The sequence below is a fragment of the Pelecanus crispus genome, chromosome 6 (assembly GCF_030463565.1).
Source record: "Pelecanus crispus isolate bPelCri1 chromosome 6, bPelCri1.pri, whole genome shotgun sequence".
Lineage (NCBI taxonomy): Eukaryota > Metazoa > Chordata > Aves > Pelecaniformes > Pelecanidae > Pelecanus > Pelecanus crispus.
In genome coordinates, this window is record NC_134648.1 from 44663574 (window position 1) to 44686281 (window position 22708).

General features: G+C 39.2%; 1 protein-coding gene across 5 annotated transcripts in view; it reads left to right on the forward strand.

Annotated features, from left to right (window-relative positions):
* NPAS3 (neuronal PAS domain protein 3) overlaps positions 1-22708 on the forward strand; it is a 629011-nt gene that overhangs the window by 587612 nt on the left and 18691 nt on the right. For all 5 annotated transcript variants that reach the window (XM_075712984.1, XM_075712985.1, XM_075712986.1 and 2 more), the window contains 2 exons: positions 11293-11486; positions 17832-17938. In XM_075712984.1, the coding sequence (XP_075569099.1) occupies positions 11293-11486; positions 17832-17938 (301 nt within the window). The remainder of the gene's footprint in view (positions 1-11292; positions 11487-17831; positions 17939-22708) is intronic.

A 22708-nucleotide genomic window follows, 5' to 3' on the forward strand; every position in this document is an offset into this window, starting at 1 on the left:
AGGGAACTAGCAAACATATCTACAGGGGATTTCCATTTGATACAAAGCAGCTGCATTTCCAGCATGGGAAGCAGCACGGTCCCTGACCAAAAGGCTGAAAGAAATTAAGCTACCAGTGGAGGGGGAGGATCCTGTCATGGGTAAGTAAGTGCTTTAAAAAACAAAAGACAAGAATGGTCAGTTTTCTCAATTTAAGTGGCCACTACTACTTTTTCACAGAGAGTGCTGTTCATGGGGTCTTTGGTTCTCAACACATTCATAAATTAAATGGAAACCAAGGTGAACAGGAAAGTTACAGTGCCTATTGGATTGTAAAAATGTAAGTCTAATGTGAACAGTAGCAGAAGAACTTCATGAGTCTGTATGAAGGGGCGATAAAATAGCAGATAAAATTCAGTTCAGGTAAATATAAGGTAATATACCTGTGAAAAAACAATCCTGGCTCTCTATATACAATGGCAGCTCTGAACCTGCTGTTACTGCTCAGAGAAGATACCTTGGAGTTGTAATGGGCGGTTTATGAAGGGAACAGCTCAGTGCTCAGTAGTGGTCAGAAAGCAAACAGAGTGCTAAGAAATTACTAGGAAAGAAATGAAAAATGGAACAGAAAATGTCATTATACTGCTGTATAAATCAATGCCTTTCCTTTATCTTGAATACTTGTGCACTTATTATCCCACCTCATCTCAAACTGAAGATAGTAGAACAGCAAGAAAGTGACAACATTGATCAACAGTGTGGAACAGCTAAAATATACCTAGGAGATTCAGCTTGGAAGAAAGATGATTATGGAGGCACATGATAGAAAACATCAGTGTATAGAGAAGGTGAATGGGGTATAATTTTCTGCAGTATCTTGATATGTAGGGTGGGGAACAAAATTAAAGTAGTAAATGGCAAATTCAGAACAAGCAAAAAGAGGTACTTACCGATTCCAGAGTTCAACAGTGAAACTCATTGGCACAGGGCACTATGAATGCCAAAAGCTTACTAAACAACATGCCTTTACCTCGGTAAGTCCTGGGCGAATACACAAGGGAACTGTCAGTAGATGCTTGCCTAGTCTGATGCTCTTCCTTAGTTAGCCTGAATGACACGTTGACGATGCTGACCTAGACAGGCCTTTGGTTTGACCTGCTACAGTTGCTCTTAAGGACGCACAGCTGTGTCTCTGGAAGGGCTGTCATGGTGTGCCCTAGCCTTTTCCTACAGCCAGAGTCTCTGTAAAGCCGCTTTAGGGCTGGGGGTTTGCAGTTTGAATGCCAGCTACTTTCTTTATCAGGACCATGTCAGACCTTTTTAAAACTGTTCAAATATAATGCTGAGCGCATTCAGGGAACTACTGAGACTAGATGTTGGCAGACATGCCAGAAGACTCTTGCCTCCCATCCTATGATCATTCCTTTTCATCATCTGGATGTGGAGGCATTACTAGCCACCTGCAGCAGCTTTTCTGAAATTCACAGTTGTATTTTTCATAAAATCAGCTCATATACTTTGCTGTATGTTTTCCCCTTCTATATTGAAAACTTGTAGTGTAGATTCATAAAGTGTCATTGATGGGAGGAAGGTGAAAGCATACTAATAATTATGGGAAATTAAGCGGTTTTGCCCATCTTCACCTTTGCTTTTGTCACAGTTGTGGCATTCTGCAGGAAAGCTCACATGTTCTGTTGTCCAAGATCTTTCAGTACAACTTGTGTGTTTGTATACAGCCAGCGGAAACTGGGCCATGCTAGGAGAAATCATGCAAGCATTAAAATAAACAAAATGGTTGCTTCTTTGTGTAAGAGCCTGTACCAGACACCATTAGCACAAGCAGAGGAATGTCGGTATTAATGAAATTCAAATAGTAGTACTCAGCCTTTTTCATAGTGTGTCCCTGCTTTACTGTGAGGAAAACTCAGATTTTTCCACCCACTTATCCACAAAATAAGGAAGAGTGAATATGACTTTTCTTGACTAACTTCAGAATGAATTCTGGGGTTGCAACCCCAGGTGGAGAGCTTGAGTAGAACATAAACATTACTGTCTTAATCAAGGCTAAGTTGGGGAGTCCATTTCTGTCTTTACAGACAACAGCATTTTCTACATTTTCTCTCTGTGTGTGGGAAAAATGCATTAATATCAGATACTTTGTTTTATCTAGTCCTTGCTCACTGCGCAGAGAATCACCTAAGGTAATTGTTGGACTGCGAAGAACTACATCAAGTAAAACAGTAGCAAAACCAAACCAAAACAAAAAAAGCCCTTATTTCTCCCTCCAAAGATAGAAATAAAGACACTACATCTGAAGAATACTTATTATTGGTTGTCTTTAGTGCATCAAGATTTGGTTGCCCTGACATACAGAATTCAGGCTAACTTTGTTAAAAACAACCTTTCCACCCTTTCTGTTGCAGAATGATATAGCCAGTTGCCGGTACCCCCCGATACTCTGATAAACTGCATTGGAACTGATGCAACAGAAGTCCTTTTTCAGGTTTAATTTTTACTGCTGGTAGGAGCACCAGAATTCTGGAATAGTGAGCTCTGAGAGAGTTTGCTCATGGGCAGGGATGACAATTCCTTTATTAGAACCCTGCACACTTCAATAGCTAAATGCTTTCAACTTTCTTTAAATAGTATTAAGGAAAAAATATCCTCAAGGCATTATTTTTAAAGGGGACTTCAAACATTCCGTGAGGAAAAAAAAAAAATGCAACACATTTGAACACCAAGGGATTTGCAGTGGAAAAATCTGTTAAAGTGGAGCTATCTTTTGAGTTTCAGGGTTAAAAAAGTATTGGCTATAAATCAGGGATGCAGACTACCAAAAATTCTGAGGCATTCCAGATTGCTAGCTTAGACCAGCAGTAGCCAGATTCTATAATAGATCATTTAGAAATAAGTTAGTTACGTTAGCTAGATTTTAAATTAACTATATTTCATTTATTCCTCCGAATTCAACGTACAAAATCCATTACAACATTTGGTAGAAGTGTAAGAAAATCCCGGGTTCTTAATCTTTTTTACTATATAGACTTAATTCTGCTATAACACAATATTAGATATTTTAGAGTTTATATTTAAAAGCAACTGTGAAGCAAGCAGATATGCAAGGGTAAATCTGCTCATCTTGAATCCTTCTGCAAATGGTCTGCTCTGGAGGTCATATCAAAGAGATTCTTTTTCCAGCTTAAACCTGTCTTTTCTAAATAGATCTCAACCTGATCTCATTTAATGCATTGAAGTCTGGTTTCTTAGTCATTATATTTGCTGTATTACATATCAAAAGGACTCTTGAGAAATTCCCCCGAATTGATAATTCTAATTTCTTATGTATAGCTACTCTATATTCACTCTGAGGACAGCTGTATTGTATGCTAAACCACGAATTGTAAAAATTGATCCCTTTGTACGTAGGTTTGTATTAAATTGAGATACTTTATTTTTTCCTGTTTGTTGCCACACATGGGTTCCTGGTGTCAGTTTGTATTTGGCTGTTTGAGCATATTAAAGTTTTGCTAGTGCTTATGATGTTCTTGCCAAGAGCGCTCTTGCAGCAATCTGCACTAGAACAGTCTTTGTGCCGATTACTTCAAAAAGTATTCTGTTATAAAACCAATTTTTATGGCTACTTTTTCAGGTTGCAGTGTGGTGATTTCATTTAGTTTCTTCTTTTTCCATTTTTTTAATGTTGATCGTCTTCAAATGCTTGTAAGTTTTTGATTATGAAAAAATAATGCGGTGTTGATAGATTGAGTTGTTAATAAGACATCTTAAAAAGGAAAAGGGTTCAAAGGTATTAAAATAAAACCTGGCATGTTGAATTACTAACACTGCATATATTTAAAGCATACTATTTAGTAGTAGAATGTTTGGAGCTCTTATTGCAGGGGGTGATTATGAAATGGAAACCTTTGCAGTTGTATAAAGCAAAATAAATGAAAAATTATAATGTGTAGTGACTCAATACAATATTTCTTGAGTTTATATTACAAGGTTGATTTCAGGAGTGTCGGCTCTACAACATCTTTCATGTAGAGAAAACCAGCTTGATAATCCATTGCAATTAATAAAAAATCACAACAGAGGAAAGGAAGGCATGATAACATATTTTACAATACAAATATGCTTTTGAATGGAGGGTCTTGAATATGCAACTTTTACTACCGCAATGAATGCCAATGCAAGACTAGACCTCAGAATTCTGATGTGAGAGCCATCATGGTGATAAAGATATATATGTGTCTGTATACAGTCCAGGACACTGTGCTATGCAATACTAAACAATAACTGCTAATCGATTACCGCAAATAATAAAATGGAAATGCTGTTATGTAACAGACGGAAAAATCAGCCATAAATTGATGATCTGATGATGTTGATCTAAAGGATCTAAAAATATTGATAGCAAATATATTTTTATTAACTGTTCTTGAGCAACCTCAGCTCTGCTGTTCATTTCCCAGCCTATTAAGATTAGATAACTCTTGAAAAACAACCTATTGTACACTCTTGAAAATGCTTTTTTTTTTTTTTTTAAAATAGCAGCTTTAGGAATTGTTTATCATACAACAGTCTTCCTTTACTCCCATAGAGAAGTTGTAGTAGTTGTAGTTTATTCTTTAGCTAACCTTAACCTAGCCATGTCCAGATCAGGGAGCTTCATATAATAGATGTAACATGGGCATTGTCAGGTTCTTGTTTTGTCTTCACTCTTTTGGAGAGTGAGAAAGCTGTCCCCGTTCCCTTCCTTTTAGTCTATTTTCTAGTGAGAGGCAAGTGGGTGATAAGAGGTTATACATCCTGAGGTTGAGGAACAAGCAGCTTTTTGCGCGAGTGCTCAGAACACTAACTTTTACGCAGAAGAGCAGCTGTTCCCTGTGGTATACTTGAATGAAAGTGACTGTGGCTATTGTGCTTGCTGCTGGTCTCAATATTCCTCATATGCAATAAATAATAGTCTACTCAGGTCGTTTTAGGGATTGAGCAAGAGCTATGAACTGAGCCTGCCAAGCCAGGGTGTTTCTCATGTGATGCTTGTCTTTAAGCACCCAATGAGTTTGAGGTCTCATAAGGATACTTTTTTTTAAACCCCTTAGGATTAGCGTAAATTCTGCCTCTGACTGTTTTAAGCAGAAAAATAGCTTTTGAATCTTGTTATTTGGAGAGAGTGATATCAGAGGAAAGACGGGAATAGCCTAGAGTGTCTCCAAAAACTAGTATTGACTTTTTAACAATAAAATACGTCCTGAGACCAAATATGCTGTTTAAATGTAAATACCATTTCCATTTTCAGACTGTCTTTTGCAGGTGTATTTGAGGGGATTTGAAATGTACTTGTAGATGGAAAAGAGGCTATTGACCTTGAAACTATGTATGTGTTAGGAATAATGTTCGCCCTCCTTGAAAACAGACTTGTATTCTTTGAATGGATGCTCAAGACCACAACTCTTAACAGTGGTTCAGGTAGCATTCAGTGCATAACTGAATTAAGACTGACTGCATTTTACTTACTAAGCTGTTTCCCAGGAGTCATAGATTACTGCTTGGTCTCTTTTTTTTTTAATCCACCATGGTTCAGAATAACTCACTGACAGCTGCACTAACGACTAGTTTCCTTTGTTCTGGTGCAGACTTGATATAATAGGACAATGTTTGTGTGTAGAAGCAATATCTTTTATTAGATGGACTACTATAGTCAGAAAAAAACAAAACAAAGAGGTTTTTCAGCATACAAGCACTTTTTCAAGGCTAAAACTGAAGCAGCAAACTTCTGAATCAAGTAAGAGTTGAGAACAATTACTGTAAGTAGACATGTTATTCTGTTTTGCTGTCCAAGAGAAAAGCTAGGTGATACTTATGAAGTTGGAGATGAGTGATGTTAACAAGGGAAAAGATCATATGATGGTTATTTTATAGATGAAAAGAGACAGTAAGTGTAATGTTGATACAACAGGAGCATACATCTACAAACTTTACCTTTCACAACTTCATTATCTGAGGGGCAATTGATCAGGTTTCCAGACATGCAGGAATCCCCAAGAGTGGCCACTGGGCATGTGCAAACTACTTTGCATGGTTCATGCTGCAAGTCCAATGTGTTCTCTGTGTGCTAAGCTAACTTTACACATGATGGAGAATTGATCTGTGTGTGTACAGCGAATTGGATGCATGTGGGACAGATCAAACTTGCTGCACATGTGGGATGATCCAACATATTGCAGCTGTAATGGCTTACTCCCTCTCAACACCAAAATGTCATGCTCCCTGGGACCTCCTGTTAGGAATACTGCAGTGTTTACAGAAATGCAGTAAGTCTGAGAATGGGATATGCAAGTATTACTGGAACTGCAAATACAAGGCCTTACTGGGCCTCTCTGATCCCAGCTGCTGCTGAATGATAAGTATAGGCAAGTGATGTATTTTCCTGGAGCTTTCCTGAAGACTGGGAGAGCAGGCTTTGGTCGCAATGAGGATGGGGCTGGGGAACCGCAAAAATAAATGGCTTCTGACCATAAGAAAACATAAGGAAAAAGAAATGTTGTAGTGACTACAGTGGGGTACAGGGAGGAAAGAAGAGAACTGTGGTAGATAAAGAAACCTTTACTGAAGTTTAGGTTGATAGGCATGGATATATTTTGATGTCAGAAAAGGATAACCTTTAGGATGTCACTGTGTGAGCTCCAGATGTGACAGTGGAGTCTTACTTCTTTGAAAAGTCCAGAGGAAAGCCTGTTTCCAAATGTTCATTCTTAGCTTAGAAATCACCTGTGAATCATATAGGAAGCCTTTACCTTGTGGAGTGTTAAAACATTTGTTGTGCTAATGTCACAGGCAGGTTTTGAGATGCATGTCCATGTATCTGTGAGTGAAGGAGCACACAACTCCTCAAAAGAAAAATATAAGAACATGGCTATAGTTTGTAAGATATTTCTTCAGCCATTTTAGCAGTTCAAATTAATTGTGTTTTAAAGATTTAGGTGTTGATTTTGGAAGTATAAAGTAACATCTTTGAGAGACCAAAACAAATATATATATCCTTGTGAATCACAGTTGTTTCTGAAAAGGGGGATAAATGTACGTGTGAGTTGTTCATAAGACAGCTAAATAAATACCTAGGCACACAAACTAAATTAGGATATTTTCATGCATTACTGTCTTCTCAAAATTTGGGTCTAAGCAATAATTTTAAGGCTTCAAATTTAGTATCTCAATAAGAGAAATGAGGTGGAGGAAGCGCTTATGCCAGTGTTGTGGTTTCAGTCCCATAATAAACTGGCATAGTGATTTACACAGAGAACAAAAGAAATAGTTTAGAAATTTCTTTCTAATGGAAGTTTAAGTTTTGAAGAACACAGAGACATCTGAAAGGTGAAATTCAGAGATTTTTCATGCTTGCAGGTTTTTATAGCCTCTGGTAATGCACGTCCTTACTCTGACATCACATGTATGTGAAAAAACGGATGTAATATTTAACGATGTCTTTTGACAAAGAAAGTATTTCCATCTCCAGAGGTGAAATTTAGCTTTAAAGGATGATGAGCAGGTTCCAGATGTGTTTTTCAATCAGTGGGCTTTCCTTTCCTTAAGTATTGACAGAGGGAAGGTTTTATCAAGGTCTTTGTGATGTGCTTGTTTATAATGAGTAGACATTAGTAGAGCACATCTAAGTGCTTATCGCTAACAGATGACTAAAGAGAGCATATGGCAGGGAAAAGAAATATATATTTGTCCAAGCAATGTGGCTTGTTAACACTCCCACACTCATAAACTGTGTTTACATGTCCTTACAATATTTTGCAAATCCCTTTTCTAATCAGCTAAAAATAAAAGCCAAATAATTATTTTTTTCCAATTTTGGAGTGTCAGGCAAAGTTGATTTAGAATTTTTTTAACAAACAATTAAACAGTACAGAATATTTTTATAGTATTTGTTTTGCTTCAGCATGACATCTTTACAGCAGCATATGTGTTATTTTCATTTCACAGTGTTAAAAGTTCTATTGTTACAGAATGCTTTTTGGCTCACCCAACTGTCTATCTGAGTATAACTATTATACAGCTAGGTTACACTACAAGCAATAACACAGATCAGAATGACCTATGTCAAATCCTGGTCTAGATCAGGTCACAAGGTTTATTTTGACCATAAGATTTCCCTCTGCTTATATAGGATGAAATCATCATGCAAGTTACAATACCTGCCAATAAACAGTTTGTAAGCAAAAAAGACTTTGAACTGTCAACTCAGTCCAGCTCCCATTAGAGTACAAACGGAGTCTTGCTACTAATTTAATTTAGAAGGTAGATGGAGAAGTGCTGGGGAAATCTGTACAGCTCTTGACATACAAAGTTTCTTATGATGCCTGTGATCAGGAGTATAATATTCACCCACCTTTTTATAATGGACAGAACACGGTATCACTGTCTTCTCTTGCTGTGACATCTAAACGTGCCAGTCTATTCATATAGCATTATTAGAAAGAAGGCAATTATAGGTTAAAGATGGATTTGGACTGTTGCATACTTTTCAGAAGGAAGCACCTGTAAAGAAAACTGCACAGAAGAGCTGCATTTACTTTTGATTTTCAGAATATTCCTAGTAAATTTTTGTTAAATATTTACATCTGGATCCAAGCATTGTCCTTCATAAAACAGTTTATTCTTGCAGTTGAGCTTCATTAAAGTCATAATACTGCTTTAGGATATGATAGACTAGTGCTGTGGGATTGAATTATAAAGAGATTAATTTTAGCTACCGGAGATAATTGACCCTATAATTCGTATCACCCCTAATCCCAGTTCAAATGAACCAGTGTTAAAAGTGGCAATACTCACAATGTAGACAAGGTCATGACAGCTAGAATTGTTTTTTACTACCAATTAGATTTCCCACTTGGTGCGTTTGACTAACGTTGTCATAGAAAGGGATTTCAGGCGTGGAAATACAGTTTCTTTAGAGCCACACAGGCACTGGAACTGATGGGCAGTTTGCTGTACATTTCCCAGTGTACAGAATCAGAATGCAATTGAGTGCTGACCCCTAAAATTTGAATCCACATGGGGATTTAGAACATGTTTTGATCCATGATAGAGCTAGGAACAAGCTAAATAATTTGAATCTGGAAGCAAACTCTTGAAATTCAACAATGTTAATATATGGTGGATCTAGCAGGTTTAGAACTGCCTCTTGGGGTAATACTGCATCTGAGGTGTATTTCAGATGAGGAATCAGAAAAAAGTGAGTTACTGACTGAATAGAGAGTTGTTCAAAACAAATCATATTGATATTTAGCTGCAAATAACATGGAGGTTTCAAAAAATACAAGGAAGAGATAAATGGATTTTAAGTATGATATATCTTTAAAATGCCCTCAAGTGATAGTACCAACTTCAAACATATTAACATAAGGACTCTTATGAAAAAACAACAGAACAACAATACTTTTGCATAGCACGTTCAGTATAAGATTATTTTTCACATTATTACTAGTTATCCATCAGCATTTTTCCAAGCATTTACAGATTTGAGTTTTTGCAGTAAGCTGAAACTGCATGATAAAAAGAGACAGATAATGATAAAAAGCAGATGTATATGCAAGCCTAGCTAGAAGGAGCAAAATATACCATTACTGCCCCTCCTGTGAAGTTAATCCTATTTCTTTTAGCTATTTCTTCATTAGTTAATGAGGTCTTGAGAAAAAAAAAAAAAAAAGTGTGTTTGAAATCGTGATTTTGCATCCTTGCCTTTAGGAACTTTTGCAAATATTCATAGAACAGTTTGCCCTTGTAAGGTGCATTAAGTGTGAGTTTAGGCAATAATTACTTCAAATGTGAGTGGTCAGAAACCTGCAACTGAAGTGGACAAACACAGCAGCTAATCACTTTCCTGATTCAGATTCACCACACTGGCTGCAGCTGAAATGTAAAATACTGGAGAAAGGAGATATTTTAATGATTAGGTTAAAAAAAAAGAAACAAACTTCAAGGCTTAGATCACAGATCTGCTAGCATGAATTAGATTTGAATTTGGATGCATTTTGTGGTTTGAAGTCTTATTAATGAAAGATTTTCTTCTCGCTTTCTGTTAACAATCAATCTCAGATCAGAAGCAAAGAGTTTGGCTGCTGTCTTTGTGTGATGAGTATCAGTGGACTTATGACTACATCCCATCTCTGTCACCTCCTCCAGTGCCCTTGGTACCAACCAACATCTCTGTTGACCTCTGGGTAGTGAGTCTGGGATCACAGTGAAAGGGGTCCCTTTCTCCTGGAAGCCTTCTCTTCATGTTGATGTTATAACATGCTCTGAGGGTGAAAATCTGGGAAAACCTGCAACTGCCAGTTCTTATGGCTCTTTTATCCATGACTACAGGAACTGCAGTTTCCATTTTCAGTTTGGTATCTGGCACCGGTGCTGTATTTATGTTCTCTTACTGAAAAAAAACACCCCTTTATTTACCAACAGAACTCCTGAAGGAGTGAAACCAGAAGTGGTGGATTATTCTTTTCCTAGAGTTTCAACTTACTCCATTTCAGGCAGCATTCTTAGAATTTCACTCTCCAGGGGTGCGTTTGGATCTCCCAGGCATCTTCTGGCATTATGTTGTGAATAGGGAAAGAAACCACCCGCCCCCAGAGCTCTCCGTATGTATATAGTGTACTAGGCAAAGGCATTACATGTCTACCAGCTCTTAAAAAGCTTGCTGTGGATGCAAGAAGACCATCCAGCAGCTGAGCTCATTGATCACTTCTAGGCTGTTGCTTTTCAAACTGCCAACCACAAAGACGTAATTCAAGGCTGTGAGCAGTGTCTCCATGGTGTAGGTGACTAGCAATTCAATTAAATCCATTCTGGAAAAGTTTCAAAACTTCCAATCTTTTTGTCTCATATTCAATCTCCAAATGTTATAAAATTAATGTTTTATTAATTTCTACCTTCATTATTTCAGTTTTATCCCCCTCTTTTCTTTTGTTGAATTTCTAGTTTGTTTTTTTCTTCTTCTTTCTTTCTGTAACAACAACCGCAACAAAAATCAATACCACAGGAGTTCTGAGGTTTTTATTTGATGAATGTGAAGCATTTGCCTGTTATGTTCTTGTCTTCTTTTTTGCCATGAGGACACATAGGACATGTTGACAGCCAATATTAATAAGCTTAACACTAATACTGGCAGTTACTTGTACAATTTTTGGCTGTGTTAAGTGGTCTGTAGGGAATAGTAATGCTATCCTTTAAAAGAAACTGATGTCACAGTTGCATCCAGAATTCACCGGGGTTTCTTTTATTGTTTTTATTTTCCAGGTGATTCATATAACAGGCCGGTTACGTCTGAGAGTGTCACTGTCCCACGGACGGACAGTACCCAGCCAAATCATGGGACTTGTTGTCGTTGCTCATGCCTTGCCACCTCCTACAATTAATGAAGTCAGGATTGACTGCCACATGTTTGTCACTCGTGTGAATATGGACCTCAATATCATTTACTGTGAAAATAGGTACAGCTTTTAGCTCCTTTTTTCTTTGTTTTAGCTGTGTGTATTCTTTGTTCCATGGGCTTGGCAAAAAGTTTTTAAATTTGTGACTCCTGCAATGTCATCCTGGGGTTGTATGAGAGTATTGAATTCACTCTCATCATCATCACCTTCATTTTCGTTACATTCTTAGAGGATAAAGGTAAATTTAAAACTATAATTTGCAGGCCATCTTGCTAGAATAGGGGAGGATAGACCAGGAAAGATTCCTCTAAGCCTTTTCTGCTTTTTACAGTCTCTCACCGTCCCTCTCATAGGCAAGATTTGGGACTAGACAGACGTTGGTCTGACCTGTACGGCTGTCCTTATGCTCCCCCGTCCTCCCCTCCACAAGTCTTTCTGTCTGAAGTTTTAAAGTTTTCCATTTTTCAACTAATTTGCAGATTACAGCACATCGTGCTCAGTGTTTAATGGAACAGAAGCACAGATGGCCTAGATAGTAGGCTAGAGAGGTGGGATCTGTTGCAGTAAGAGGTGGGAAAACTGTAGAATAAAATTGGTTAAGGGCATACTGGGAAAGACAGCAGTGAAATGGGAACAGGTGATGCGGAGTTGGTTGAAGGGGGGGCTATGCTTGATGTGATAGTGACAAGTGATCTAGGAAGGTGGAAGATAGGATTTAAATTCAGCTGTCTGCTCCCTGGGGGCTGGATGCTGGTAGCATCGGGGGCTCCCGTGGGGGTCTGTCAGGGCAGAGCCTGGCAACCAGGGCCTGTCCCACCACCCCAGGCAGGAGCAGGGCAGCCGGGGGGCACCGGGGCAGCACCAGCCTCAGGCTTTGGGCACCTCCCTGGGGACTGGCCCGAGCCCAGGCTGGGAGGGCCCATGGCCAGGCAGGGCAGGGCCGTGGGGAGCTGGAGCCTGTTCCTGCTGCAGCGTTGCCGGGGCAGGGGGGAGGGCCCCAGGGGGCTGACGTGGGGTCCTGGGCCATGGACAGGGTGAGGGGAGCCCCGGGGGGCTGAAATTGGGTTCTGACCATGGGCAGGATTGAGGGGAGCCCCGGGGTGTTGAAATGGGGTTCTGGGCTGTGGGCAGGGAGGAGGAAGGCCCCAGGGGGGCTGGTCAAGACCATTAAGGCTTATTGGTGCCCTCAGGGCACTGAGAAATAAAAATAAAATCTAGGGAACTGGTATTTAGAGCAGAGTGAAGATATCTGAGAAGGAAGATATAAGTAATAAAGAAGTTTGGGTCCATTGGGTCCAGTGTGAGGTATGGGAGAAAGGTTGGAAAGGAAGAAAGAAGATAATGCAGCCAAAAGAAATTTTGTCAAGAGGGCCTGTCATCAAAAAATGGAACAAAGATGACTAATGCAAGCTTTTCATGTGACAGCAGCCGTGGCGTATTATAAGTTAAGGGTGGAAGCTCTCTGATATGAGCAATCATAACTGCTCAATCATAATGGAATACCTATGATGAGGATAACACATCAATATAAACTTTTATAAAAAGGGATAAACTCAAATGCTTTGTTGAATCAGGGCCTTAAAAAATTTAAAATAATATTGGATTTCAGTTATGAGGTTATCTTTGCTGTCATGTTGCTGAACTGCCACAATATTGTTAATAATAATATTACTTGGCTATTAGAGAGAGCACATAATCTAAACTGCCAAAGCATTATCTAAAAGAGAATATATTATTCTCATTTTTAAGCTTGGAAAAACTGCTCCGTAGAAAGTGGCTTGCACAATGTCACAGAGAAAGCTGGTAACAGTATTAAAGTTTGGGCTGAGCTTTTGCCTGTGACTCTACCCAATGAGCATCTAGATTCTGTATAATCTGGCAGTTGGTGAAAGAGCACTGGGGATTAGCAGTAGGATCTAGAAGAAACCTTTTGCCTTAGTCTTTGATTTGACTGTGACCTACCTAGATAGCAATGGAAAGCCACTACCACTGCAGAGCTCTTCAATGGCCTCTGTGAAATGAGTTGCTGGTATCTGTCCAGTTCCTAATGAACAGATTCCCTTTTAACAAAATCACCTGCACTTACTGTTACCTTCATTGGCAACCTTAATAAAAAAGACAGGAATCAAACAGATGTGAAAAATGAACTATTCCATCAGGTCAAGTATGATATGAATTTGTGGCCTGTGTTGGAGATTTATACTTTCTCTGCCATCAGTCTGGCATTTTTACGAGCCCTAAATTGTGTATGTGTTTTTTTAATTAAACATTTTTCTCAAACCTTCCCTTTACATTCATGTAGCAATAAAAACATTCAAATGCCTGAGAAAGGCATCACTGAAAAACGTAAAATGCATCAGATGTGGAGTGCTGATTCGTAATCACATAGAAAGAGCTGATAACTCATGGTAAACTATGGTAAGCCACCTGACTTATGCAAGAAAGTGTTGAGTTTACTAATGTTTTTCATTCATCAAGGTAAAGGCAACATTATAAAACTACTTTTCCTTGTTTGTGATGGATTTTATCTCATATGCTAGGGTAGAATGCATATGACGGTACTTGAATTTATGTTGCAATAGTTCCATTTTAAGCCCCTGTGTCAGTGTTAAAAATAGTTTATAAAAGGAATTTCAAATAGCAGAAACACTTCTGCCGGGGCTGGGAGGTGAATGTTAGCTCACTGAGGCAGCGGGATTTTCACTGATGGGAAATGGAGTGAGATTGACAGGACTTGGATTTCATAGCAGGCACAAAGCAGAATATGACTGTAAAAGCTGGGGGGATGGAAGGGACAGAAGAAGGGTAGGAATTAGCTGAACAGCTGATTGAAGCTGTCAGATTAATTATCTGGGCCTTTGCCAAGGCCATTCTCCAAGTTGGGGAAGTTGGGATCTCTCTTCTGGGACTATAGAAAAGGAGATAAGTACCCCATCTTGAATATATGGGCTTGACTCCTGGCACTTGCGGGCAGCCAGGAAATTCTTTGTGGTGCCTCAGTAAAGCAAGCACAACATTGATGAAAACAGGGAAAAATGGATCCACGCTGGGGAAGCTGTAAGCACTATTTATGGAGCAATGGGGAGTTACTGGCAGCCGCGGGGAGTATGGAGCAGAAGCTGTGCTACTTAACTGAAATGAATGCTCACAGTGGACCATTGGATCAGCAGGGGTGAGATCAATAGCACTCCTAGTTTTCCAAGTGGTTGCCTGCTTGCAACAGCAGGGAGCAGGAGTGACATTACTCAAGTCTTTGGGTGCATCTTGTTACTTTCCTCCGAATGAAGGGATCTGCAGCAGAATCCTGGACTCCGTGCACAAACTAGTCAACAGTTAGCTTCCCTTTGAGACAAGATCTGTTAGCTAGTGCACTGGCTATTTCTAACAATTAATATTTTGTTCTGAGAGTGTCAAATGGGGATATAAAATCTTGTTGCCTAAAATGTGGCATGTTAATCCATGTCTGTTTTCCAAATGTAGGATTCATGTCATCTAAACTTCACCATCTAGTCTAAAATAGTCTAGAATTTCTTTATTAGTTAGTGGAGTGAGAAAAGCACCTGCAGAGGACAAATCATCTTAGACGGTGATAAATAACTAAATGCAAAATAGACCGACTGCTGCTAGAGTACAGCATCAGTCTATGTATTTTCAGTGTCAACTGTTAGGGATTGGAGACCATCTGGAGAGAGCCTATAGCTGAGTTAATGTGGACTGCTATAGCTGTATCTGCTAACACATGCCCAAAAGGAAATAACCCAGTGAACATGGTGTTTTCCAAATGCAAGAGGTTTAGCCTGTTGGCCGTGACAGTGGTTGCCAATAGTTCCTTCAGATATGCAGAAACAATCTTGTGTAGAGAGCTTCAAGCCTACAAATGTGTGCACAATTTGGTCCTAATTCAGCAAAGCACTGTACCATATATCTACCTTTAAATTTCAATCATGTTAACAGTCCTGTAAGTCAGTGGAACCACTGATCTGCTCAAACATAAGCCTGAGCTTATGTTTTACAGGATCAGGTCTGTGTATTCAGCAGAAGCGAGTTCCTACCCACCAACCTGTTGCTTTATTTTGTCAAAGGGCTTGGGTTCCACAAGATCTGTCTCCTAACTAGTGCTCTAAGATATACTATAATATTTCTTCCTTTTTTCCATGCGAATTATTTCTTTTCCATTTTTGGTACCTTTGATATAAGCATGAGTGTCCTATTTGATGTCATTTCTTTTGCTTCTGGTTTTGGTGTCATTGCTTGCCAGTGATCACCACTTACATCTGGATATTCTTTTTGTTTCTTCTTCCACTTTTTTCATCAAAAAAAAAAATCCTGTTTCCTTCATATGTCTGTTTGAAACAGCTTTTTCGTAATATTAATCTTAAACTTAAGGGATGGTGAATCTGCTTCCACAGTTGCCTTGCTGTGTTCATTTTTATCTGTGAAGACTGTACACAAATATGCTGCTGCAGAGAAACAAAATACAGTTGAGTGAACTGTAGCACGCGCAGCCTGGGTACATCACAGGGCAGTGGCCTGCCTGGAGACTGCCCCTTTGTACTAGGTTGGGTAGGGTGGGATTTCTTCTCACTGGTCTCGAAGCAGAGCCACCTCCTAACAGAAAACACACAGTTCTTGGGCCAGAGAAGAGACAGCAAAGTGTGCCAGTGAGGAGCGTGTAGACGTGGGATGGGGAGAGACTTGAGTTCTGGTTCCTGCTCCATGGACTGTTCATACACTTAGTTTTGTGTAAAAGGAGAATATACAGTCCAGGGGACAGGAACATTTAAATCTCAGACTCCCTTCCTTCTGGTGAGGTTTCTTATCACTGGGCAGAGATCCCAGGTCCTTCATTTCCCAGCCCATAATTCACTGTGCAACCAAAGTGGAGGAACTCAGCAGGAGGGATAGGGAGTGCCACTGCCACCGTTCCAGACTTGTCTTTATCCTGGTGAATTGTGGCCTCTCTGAGAAGGTAGGAGAGGTGCTTTTCAACTGTGGTCTGTGATAAACATTAGACAGGTATCCCCAGATGGGTATCCCACATTTGGTTAAGTGCTGTAACTACTAGGCAGTTGTTTGAAAGTGCACATCCTTCAACATGCTCTGTCATAAAAGTGGGAGGAGGCTGTTGTGTTCTGTGCTAAACTTGATTTGGCAATTTTTACTAGCAAACCTCAGTCCACCTGTTTTACCTGTGGTGTTTTTTGTGTGTGTTTTTTTTTTTTAATTGGCACAAACCACCAGTGCTGCTGTGTTGCTGTCTAATGTTTCCATTCTCCTTCAGTCTTTCCAGTCTATGCATTCTCCCTGCCTCAGACACCCAGGCAAGCACAGCTCTGCCAGTGAGTGCCTCAATGGCTGTGTTCACCCCCTCTGCCTGCTGGAACCCCTCAGACCTACGCAGTTTGGTTTCTGTTTTAGCCTCCCCCCTGGCCTCCCTCAGGATCACACTCCAGTTGTTTATAGCTATCTGGTTGTATCAAGATGGTTGGTGTTTCTTACAACTCCCTTAAATGGATGGCAATTATATCTTGCAATTGCAAAGTGAGCTTTAGCCCAATCATTGTAGCATATTTCAAACCCTAAAAAATTATTCTATTTCTAGAAAGCAGGCGTACTTTTAAATGCTTGTGTGAGCAAGGCATTTTCCAATCGTTTTGTTATTTTCTGTACCGCAGTTAAGGACATTGACATCTTGACACTCCATGACAGAGATTTACACACGCACACAGACACAAGCACACAGGCACACACACGAAGACGCACGCACACAAAGGTCTGCAGAATAGATTTTAAAGTTTCTATGTGCAATAAACAACAAAGTCCCAGTTGAAAGGGCCCAGAGTGAAAGCTGAGCTCCCAAATGAATTAGACTAAAAAAGATAACACCCTGAGGCATCTGTATGTCTCAGCATTTAAATTATATCACTTGAAATATCAGTTTGGACTTGGTGCCAAGAAATGGTTGAAGAGCTTTTTTATGAATATACCCAATAGAAGACCAATCTGTTGAAATGAAATGTGTCTCTAATCATTTGGTATAAACATAACATGTTTTTACTTTATTATGTAACCTTGAATCATCTTGGTCTTTTAATGAGGATTTTGGATTGTTGCTAATGCTTTACAATTGCATGGAATGATATTGTCTTGGTGTTATGCTATGGGGAGAATATGCACTAGAATTTAACTTTCCACTTATTAAATGGATAAAATGATTTCAAGGTTTCTTTAAAAAACATTTTCTTTCTTTTTTTTTTTTCTTTAAGGCTGTGTCTTGTTTGTACAGATATTCCACTCACAATAGTGGTGAAAAAAACTTTTTAGCAGATTTCACTCTCAGTCATTTGACAGTTCTTGTATTCTTTTCCTTCTTGAATTATAGGCTGTATTTTTCTTCCTTTTTAGGATTAGTGATTACATGGATCTGACTCCTGTAGATATCGTAGGAAAGAGATGTTACCACTTCATTCATGCTGAGGATGTGGAAGGCATCAGACATAGTCACTTAGACTGTAAGTACTTCCATTTTTGTCAAAATAATCTGGTACAACACTTGATTGTTCCTGAACTATTATTTATATTCCATGACTGGGGTCTTCATCTTGCACCTGCTTTTTTTGTCATAGGGTTTCGTAGAGGGTGGCTCAAATATAACTTTTTGTATGATTTATTTTCAAGTCTTTTTATAGATGTATAAGATTGTTCACATATGTGGAAATAAAAAATTATATTTGTATTACCAGAGCTTCCAGCAGCTGTTCATTGACACGTGCTGTGCATTATTTTACTCCTTCAAAAAGGTATTGCTTAGGTGAGAAACTCCCTCCCTAGCACAGAAAATGAACTCATCTCTTTGGTTTTTATTTCTGAGTAATAACATGGAGGTCAAAAACTGCAGCATATTTGGGATTTCACCAGGTTTTTCAATACAGAACTGAGCTACAGCTCTACCAGTGTTTTAACCACCCCGTGTATTAACATCTAAATGGCCCCCATCCCTATAGCATCTAAGTCCCTGTTATTTGCACACAGGTAGTATCTGATCAGGATAAGGATAACAGAAGGACAAAAATGTTACAAGAGACAAACTTTACCAGAGAGCATGTGTGTGTGTGTGTATGGGGGAAGGGAGGTTCAGCTTGATTCCTTGTAATTAAACTCTTTGTATTCCTCTTAGTAAAAGCCATAGGGCCTAATTCTTTTCTTGTTGAGATCTGTTGACTTCAGTGATGGTGCTCCTGATTTAGCCTGGTGCGAAAAAGACTTAGGCCCATAATCTCTAATTTATCTGTGCCTGCAGTGAAGCCAGATAATTCTTTGGAAGTTTCAGTAACTGACTGCTTTTATGATTGACTTGCGTGTTTTTCTTAATGTAAAAGACTATCTGCAAACTGCCTCTTAAATTCAGAGTCCCAGATTTGAAGAACTCTGCTCCCCCTGCACCATGTCCTGCTAGCATTTCCTAATAAAAGGGTAGCAACCCAAATACAGCCACATTTAATTAGCTTTTACAAAACCGTACGACTACAATAGAAGGCAGTATAAATCTTCAGTCTGAACGTACCTTGCTTGATCTGCAAGGGAAGATAGGAGGATAACTGCAACTGGAAAGCAGGAGAACAGGGACAGCTTCTAAGATAATATATGGCAGCCCACAACAGCATCAAGCTCTGTAAAGCTTTCAAATAGTCCCTGAAGTTTCTAGAAGGTAAAGCGCATTTGGCATAAGAAGGTCAGGTTAGATACATTTCTGTGGAAAAAAATAAAATCAACTATCCAAAATGATAAACAAAGTAATTTTGCATCATTTACATTTTGAGCGTTTAACATCCAGCAGAATATGTCAGTTGCTCAGAAATGAAGGAACAAATTCAGAAACTTGCTTGGTGCTCTTGAAACTGGAAGTCAAAAATGACAAGTTGCACTTCCACTACACTATCTGACTGAGGAAATAAAAGATATTTATGACTCAGACTTAACATACCACCTGGCAGAGATGAACATCCCATTTGAAAAAGACCTTAATCTTCTGAATGACCACTTCTCTCTGAAATAGAATATGCTTTATGAAACATTCATCTTCAGAAAACTTAGAGACCTACACAGACTGTGAGTGCAGTGTGGTCCAGTGTATAAGCACTGGACTAGGACTCAGGAGACCCTGGACACAGGAATGACTTCTAGAAAATCACTTCACCTTACTGTGTTCCTGCTCCCACTGTTATGGCCAGTTTAGCTAACTGGATTGCAGGCTTTATAAACACAGGGACTTTCTCCCATTATCAGCATCCAGCACAGTGGGGTTCCAAACTTGGCTGTGTGGCTATAGCATAATTATTTTTGCTACGCTATTTTTTTTTTCAGTAGATGAGGCTGGTTACATCTTTCATGTATAGTTGTTCTCTTGGCTTACAAGAACAAGATGTTCATAGAATCATTCAGGTTGGAAGGGACTCTGGGACATCATCTAGTCCTACCTCATGCTCAAAATAGGATCAACATTCATTCAAAGCAAATTGTTTAGCATTTTGTCCAGTTGATCTTGAAAACCTTCAAGGTCAGACTTTCCACAACTTCTCTGAGAAGCCTGTTCCAATTATCCTTAATAAGGGCTTAATTATCCTCACAGTGATTTTTTTTTTTCCTTCTATCCAGTTGGAATTTCCCTGTTTTGATTGTGCAGCTTATGGCTCCATCTTTGCAGTAACCTCCTCACAGGTATGCTGTTAGGCCCCCCTGAAGCCACCTCTTCTTCAGGCTGAACAAGCCTGGTCCCACAGCCTTTCCTCACAGGGAAAGTACTCCAGATGCAATCTAAAGAGTGATGAGTGAAGGGGAATAATGACCTTCTGTGATCTACTGGCTATACACTTTTTAGTACAGCCCTTAGAGCACACGGCTGATTCATGCTTAGCATAATGTCCACCAGGACCCCCAGGTCTTTTTCCACAAAGCAACAACCCAGCCAGTCAGTCTCCAGCTTGTACTGTTGCAGGGAATCAGTCCATCCCAGGTACAGGACTTTGCATTTGTCTTTTCATATTGTTCAAACTCATGCTCTGGATGAAAGGTTTTCAAGTTTAAATTAGACTTGGGAATAGCTCAGGAAGTATACCTGCCTGTTATAAGTCCTGCAGAAGCTGAAGTGATTCATATCTTTGCCCAGAGAGATGCTCAACATTTCTAGCATTTGGAAAAACTTCTTAGAAAAACCAAGAGAAAAAAATGTCAAACTCCTGAAACACTTCATAGCAACTTGTCCATCCCAGAAAATCAAGTTCAAACCAAACTAGAAAGAGAAAATCCTCCTGGTTTAGTTAAAATAAAATTAGAGCTAGAATTCAGGAACTTGCAGACACTGGCTGTAGAAGGTAAAACCCGGCAGAACTTCAGTTCCCCAAAATAGACAATGCAGGAGATTTGCCAGTACAACATAGGAAATAATTGCTTGACATTACAATGGAAAAAAAAAAAGCAATATTATGCAATATTGTGAAGAGGAGCTGGAACCTAAAGTAATGGTTAGAAAGCCCTATTGAAAAGTAGAAGCAGGACTTGAGAAAGCAGCAAACTGAAAAGGTTGTGTTTGATGGAGGACTGCAGAATGCAGCTAAAAACCTTGATTGATTTTTACAGGAGAGAAAATAATTTTTAAAGATTAAAACATGAGGAATCCTGAATTGCAATGGTAGATCTAAGGGTGAAAAGAAACACAATAAAACTGCCACTCTGCCTATTCACTGACAACATATCAGAAAAAAGTGGAAAAAGTAAGACCACTACATTCTGCCTTCTCGTCCAGGTTATTCAAAGACATCAAAGAGGAAAACAAGCAAAGAAAATGTTGCACAAAATCACACAGAAAAAATCAAGAGGGCTGTTGATGGCTTAAGATCATAGCATGCCATTAGAAACTTTGAAAAACAGGCCTTGTTAATGCTATCTCAGATAAAAGAAGACAAAAGCAGCTTCAGGAATGTGACCATAACAAGTATAATTGTGAAGAAGGTTTGCAGGACTATAGCAGTGACAACAGTCTTTTGTAAGGGAACTGCTGCCTTAATGAAAGGTCGGTTACAGTCAATGGAAGAGCTTTCATTGGCTTCAATGGACATGGGGATTATGCCCTAAAAAAGCAAATGTATATGGATTAAAAATCTGACCCCAGTGAAGTAAATAGCAAAAATTCTGTTAGGTTCAGTGGGGTCAAGATTTCTACTTAGAGATTTATGTTAGTTATAGCTTGATGCCCTTGTGGATTATAAAAAATTCATATTCTAATTCTACATATGCCTGAATTTATTCCAACACAAAAATACATGGTGGTGATCTCACAAGTTATTGAAGCACCGTTTTTTTTTCAAACAGAAGTAAAAAGTTTAGGGATATTGTTTCTATGTTGTTTCATTCAAGCTTTCAATGATCATGCTTTTTCACAAATCTCCCAGCCATTTGTTTGGTGTTACAATTCTACCATATTAATCTGTTTCACATTTTATAATGCTTCACAGTTTCAGCAGTTTGGGAAACTTCTCATTTGTTCCTCCTCGCTGTGTTTGTTGAACAAATTGCTGGTAGAATCCTGACAGATATCACATCATAAATCAAGTCTCTCTCACAGAGATTATAGTTCAAATGTTCTCTAGTCTAACAGCCTGTACAACATCCAGCATCATGTCTCAGCTGTTGGCTCAGCTGACACACAGCAACTGGCTAAGCTGCAACAACTTGTGTTTGAATCCGAGCCCTCAAAAATTGCAGGTCTAGCTGTACCCTGGCTCAGATACAGTCCCTAATCCTAGCTCTGTGTAACAGAGCTCTTCATTAGGATATGTGGCATGAAAGAGTTGAAGTTGAGTGTTTTACGTTTCATAGTTGTGCACCTAGAACTAACACCCTTGAAAGACCCCTCATGCCCCCAGTTCTACTTTACCACTTGTAAGAATGGGGAATGTGATCGGATCTTCTCTTTTTACTTACCTCTGCATAGAAACATTGCATGGCTGAACTGCATGTCAAGCATAGGGCAGTTCATACACTTTTCACCAAGCCATGAGTCCCTGCATGGCTAGAACTGCCCTTGTTCCAATGACAAGAAAATGTCCCTGATCTTAAAGCTAGCAGGATACATTTTATGTCAAATCAATATCAGAAATCAAGCAGATTAATAAAATTACTGTTGTATCAGGTCTTATCACTGTAGAGCTCAGCAAGGGCAATTGACACTCGCTGCTCTCTGGAGCACGATGCTTTGTATATGTGCTTCCCTTTGGTTGACACTG